Source organism: Saccoglossus kowalevskii, chromosome 8 (assembly GCF_978046115.1).
Source record: "Saccoglossus kowalevskii chromosome 8, keSacKowa6.1, whole genome shotgun sequence".
In the NCBI taxonomy this organism is placed as follows: domain Eukaryota; kingdom Metazoa; phylum Hemichordata; class Enteropneusta; family Harrimaniidae; genus Saccoglossus; species Saccoglossus kowalevskii.
Genome location: NC_140648.1, coordinates 28,489,002 through 28,494,700, shown reverse-complemented (window position 1 = coordinate 28,494,700; position 5,699 = coordinate 28,489,002). Strand labels below are relative to the sequence as shown.

General features: G+C 36.8%; 1 protein-coding gene and 1 long non-coding RNA gene across 2 annotated transcripts; one reads left to right on the top strand and one right to left on the bottom strand.

Moving 5' to 3' along the window:
• Window positions 1-967: 967 nt before the first annotated feature.
• LOC144364556 (uncharacterized) lies at window positions 968-1,998 on the bottom strand. Its single transcript, XR_013422872.2, has 3 exons — window positions 1,918-1,998; window positions 1,580-1,717; window positions 968-1,368 (listed from the first exon to the last, which is right to left on the bottom strand). It is a non-coding gene; the product is annotated as an uncharacterized LOC144364556 (long non-coding RNA).
• A 51-nt stretch (window positions 1,999-2,049) lies between these two features.
• Window positions 2,050-4,142, top strand: LOC100376047 (QRFP-like peptide receptor). The gene has a single exon (XM_002731604.3). The coding sequence runs from the start codon at window positions 2,050-2,052 to the stop codon at window positions 3,343-3,345; it is 1,296 nt and encodes a 431-aa protein (XP_002731650.2). The 3' UTR covers window positions 3,346-4,142.
• The last annotated feature ends 1,557 nt before the right edge of the window (window positions 4,143-5,699 follow it).

The window sequence follows — 5,699 nt, the reverse complement described above, 5'->3', positions numbered from 1 at the left end:
TTTAGTGCTCTCCATAGAGTTGTTTTATGAATTTTAGAATACCAAAATTGATAAAAAATGGAATAAACGGAAATGTGACACCAAAACAAACACAAGCGACAGAAATAGTGTTTGTCGAAAAATACATCAGGATAAATATTTGCAAACATGCAGCATTGACAAATTCTATCTAATATTTTAATAAATAATAATTAAATTTAATTAGAATTTAAAATCACTATATTAAGAGGATGTCGAATTTTGTGATCGTCTTATTACTAAAGACTAATTAGACTTCAGGGAATAGGGATATCGTCACCGTATTTTCATACACTGTGCCGTGCCGTATTTTTTCAGTGTCCTGCCATGTAGAAAGTGCCAATTCCAATTATAAAACGACCACTAGAAAGTCTGGGATAGAACTACGCAGAAAAATATTATTTTTCGTTCCCTAGTTTTGAACTACTGATTTTCCTACGATGATTATGCTTTAATTTGTGGTTGACATTCTCTTTCAACTATATGTGAGATTTCAAATGTGGGGGGGGGGGGGGCTTATTATTAGTGATTAGCTGCAGGATGGGGACGTAGCGTATTGTGAAATTTATATACGTGACGTCATCGCCCACCAATTAATAATTGTTTACTGTTTGTCGAGACAATCTGTCTTCTATGCCATTGGTCAATCTGTTAACGTTCAGTCGACTCAATTAGTTAACAAATGAAATGTGCTTAGACCGCGTGGATAATCTGGGGTGGGGTGAATCGGTACTTCACGTACACTATAAGCACGCGCATATTTTAACTGACATCTAACAGAATCAATATTCTGCCGAGGTAAAATGTGAAATCACACATTATTGAGCTATTTGACGCCTTGTTTTAAAGGGCGGTGGTCACCGCGCTGCGTTGTATACATTCCATATCCAACAGGACGCGACTCGACGACCACCGCCCTTTAAGAATGTCAGCCATTTAGTCAATCAGCTTGAATGGAACAATAAAACCACTAGATTGTTTATTACATGTAATGACAGTATCGCACTTATCGATGCATTAGACTGAAATTAGCATGACATGGTCTAAACCTGACACTGTCGTGCATTATGGAATATACACACTGTATATGTTTTTTTAGTTTAGCACAGTGTCATGGCACTAGTGTCTAAATTGAACAACTCGAATTAACAATGATATTGTGCATTTCTTCTGTCTAGAGGCCATGTAGGCTATATTGTTACATTTCAATGTAAAAGAAAGCGTGTCGATATACACGGAGAGACCGGCGGTTGTGCTAATTGGTTCATGAATAGCAGTTACGAACACCATACTATATTACGCACAGTACGCTGTCCGGAAGAACAATCGGCGTGATCCAACCAGATAATGCTGTAAAGAAATGGATATAATATTTGATAATGTCAATAATTCTTTTTTTTTCAAATGTTTGAAGATTTCTGATTTTAATTTTGAGCTTAATTGACCATCGGTCGAGCGTTTGAAACCTTTGTGTAGTATTGTGGCATTTGAGTGAGCAGTTTGCTAAATATATAATTTATAAAACCATTTCTGAATCATAACATTACACATATCAGATCACCTCTTCTCCATATGAGTTTCGGGTTTTCACCTTCTTTTTTCAACAAAATAAAATGTTTAATTAGTGGTTACCAGTGGTGTTAGTGTTCGGCTGCTGTCCATAATGCGATGAGGTCACACGGCAACTTAGACAAATCACCTTTTCAAAAAGAGAATAAAAAACGATTAAATACATTGAACCAGTCTAAAATTCACGAAATACCAATAAAAATGAAATAAAAATAAAATAAAAAAGGAATAATTAACTTCCACGGAAAATTACAATAATTAAAATGTATAAGAAACAAATAATTAATATTGAAATATTGAGCGGGAGTATACACAACTAATATTACTCACCCGCTGACGCGTGTTCTAACATAAAAACGAACATCGTCACCGAACACTACATTGCTCATGCTCAGTAGAATCAGCCACGCAAGTATAATAACCTTCATTCGGCGATCACGCTCCGCACATCAGGTAAACAACATGGGTTGTAACAATAGTGCGAACGTAGAACAACTTTTACTGGACATAGTGCTCGATCCCGAAATCGACCAAGTGTTGAGTTATGGATGTAACAACACAGAACGCAATGGCACGGATTTGGATAAGTTTTCCTTGGACTATTCGGCCGACGAGATTGTTCAGTTATTTCGCCAGGGTATGTACACTCACCGTTCCCCTTCTACTATTGCGCTCATCCTGCTCTATTCCGTCGCATTTACCCTGGGCTCCATCGGCAACACGCTCGTCATTGTGGCGTGGATTCGCAACAAGCATATAAGAACGATCATTAATTGCTTTCTTGTTAACCTAGCTGTGTGCGACCTTATTGTGGTGTTGGTGTGCATGCCGATAACACTGGGCAATGTTATATATCAGGAATGGATTTACGGGGAAGTATTGTGCAAGCTTACTCCATGTGTACAGGGGATGTCAGTTTCCTCCAGCGTCTTCATCCTGACTGCAGTGAGTTTAAATAGATTTTATGCAATCCATAGTCCATTGAAGGCCAAGGTGTTGTACACTCGACGTCGGGTACGAATCTTGATAATAATAATATGGATTATATCACTAATACTGATGATTCCTATACTCATCGTTAATCGCTTAGTCACACAGGAATTCTTCGGTGTAGTGAAGGTGACTTCGTGCCAAGAAGAATGGGGATCGATGTATCTGAAACACGCCTATAACATGTCTCTGTTTTTGATCCAGTTTGCATTGCCCATGTTATTCATGTTCGTCGCATATGCCATGATTTTCAAAGCGTTGACAAATAATAGCGTCGAATTAGGTAAAAGCGCGAACCCTGATAAACAGCTGGAAGCGCGGAATAAAAGTCGAAGTAAAGTTATTAAGCTCCTGATAATAGTAGTCTTACTATTTGCAATCTCGTGGTTTCCGTATCACGTCGCTACGATCTGGACGGACTACCACCCGGTAGATGAAGCCATGAAACTGTTCCCCTTCGTACAGTGGCTTGGATTATGCAGCTCATCGCTCAACCCGATATGTTATTGTTTTTTGAGTCACACGTATCGAAAATCATTCAAAGCATCCCTTCACTGCCGATGCAAAACGCAAAGAAATGTTTCGAATGGAGGAAAACGGTCGAAGCGAAAACGTCTGAAAAAACGTGGAACTGTGAGTCTTGTCTTCTCGAATGAACCGGACAAAACACAGACTAACATATTCGCTGAAAGAAATGTAGAGAATTATAGAAAAGGTGAAAAGAAGCCCAAGACAAAAGACTCTTTCGTCATGGAAATACGACTATAAGTTTCAACCAAAGGGCACACTCAACATCGGTCAATGATCGCGGGACCCCCTATTTTAAGAGTGCGTTCGTATAAACACCGTAAACCATACTTGTGTCAGTCGAAGTTAATGTTGATTTTCTTGTAATTTAGGTCAGTGGTGCACGTGATATATTGTTAAATCTGTAACAATTAATACGACAGTGAATTGAGTAGGGCGTTATTAATAACAAAATAATCTGTGTAATGAGCGAATGCTGTGAGCATTTAGATGGAAAAGACCGACGCTCTAAGTTGTTTCGAGTTCAATTCCTCGTAATCCGTTTATTTTGAAATCCAATTACGGTATCGCGGGAAATAAATAGTTCAATTATCTTCCTGGTGATCGGGATGACAATTGCTACGCGTAATACCCATAGATATGCGAAGAACCATCCAAATGGAAAGATCTATTAGTTTGCTCGCATTTCCTAAGCAAAACGACAACCAGTGAGACGATGTGAAGTCTACTTGAATCACACAACTACAATCTTCATAATTGTGCTGGTACGCCGAAAACCTGCCCCTTGCAGATTATTGAACCTACAAAGAAATAAGCAATTAGTATTTGCCTAGTAGATCAGAGATTATTGCTGCAACTGGGGACACTGATGAATAGTGAATGTCAGACAGGGTCTGTCTGACAGCTATTATAACTAACATACTGCAAGGATTTGATAACAGTTATCCCGCCTGAAGAATGTTAGCTTAAAAGAATAGTTGTTTTTATTAATTTATTAGAATAAAATCCACTGGTTGGAAATTAACCCCAAAAATAAATGTTTGCATAATTCTATCATCTCCTTCTCACCCACAAATCACTCTCTTTATTGCTCATTTTAAATTGAGTTAATGTCGGACTCGCGATTAGCGTTGCCCATCAGTCGTGCGTAATAATAAACAGAAATTGTCTCCGGTTGTTCAATATATATATATATATATATATATAACGATTAATACTTACTAAATTCACGCTTTGTACGTACAATCAACACGGATCATTTGTTCGTGTCTGTGCGCTGTTCCACATTATATTGATGATGACTGAAATGGGAAGAGTAATCGGAAAGAGATAAATTATGGCTCAGGGCATGTCGCTTTTTTCAAACACAGAAATGTACCAAGGCATGTTAGACTGATTTTGTATATGTAAATTATAAAAACAATGATCTAAAATGGATGATGTTAGACGTTTCTATTTTGTAAAATATACCAATGTTTGGTCATATAAATGGATTTGTCGATCAACGAAAAGTATAGTGGAAAAGTACAATCAAGGATCGTTGATTATATTATAGTGTTGCTTCCTCTTGTCAGTTGAAGAACAGTGCTCGATATATATTTCAGTGTGTTCAACGGTTCAGTTCAAGAGTACCAACAATTAATCATCTTCAATCGATTATTAAGTACAGTAGGAGTATAGTTGACTTGGTGAAAAACATAATAAACAATTTGTATAAAAATGGTTGTATTTGAAGCATAACAAAATCTAGTATAATATATGTCCTCACAGAATCATTCTATCTATTAACCCTGGTTCTGTAGGGTCATTGTGAATTACGTAATGTGACTATTAAATACTCAACACAACACACATTGTCTTGATATATTTTGGTTGAAAAACAACAAATGGTCTCGGAATAATTGTGTCTAAATAAGTATTAATAAACAATTGTTTTGCTAGTTATGCGCGGTCAATGTGTTCAATGTTGCATAACTATCGACATTTCTAAAATTATGATTTTAAAATAGACCCAAAGATGTCACAAAACGCATATTGTAGACATAAGTGCATCCACATGTTTATATATCACGTTTTTTCTCAGTGCCATGGGACGGTCGCTATTTAATTTGTATGTAGAATAACTGAAAGGCTCTCTTGTTGACAGTTGTTGATTGACGTGTACGTTGTACTCATTAAGGCGATTACAAAAAGAACAACATTTCAAATGCGTTAAATGTGTAAGCAGAAGGTATACATGAAGGAATCAAAATATAAGAAAAGCAAGCAAATCTAATTAGAGTAATTGGAAGAGAAAACCGAATTTGCAATCAATACCTCACAACGTGAAATTCCCGACTACGTCATAACTGCTTACATTACACACATAACCATTCACTCCGTCTTACATATTCTTTTAATATATAGCTACGTTCGACAGATAATACTCAAATTAGCATTTTAATCGATTATGCAAATTACCCCCAAAGTGATCAAATCTCTTACGCATGGCTGTTTAGGATAATATAGAATGGGATTCCGACATCGTCCGATAATACGTTTGAAGTAATAAATAATGTACGTTGCATACAATAGAGAAAGAGATCATATTACAG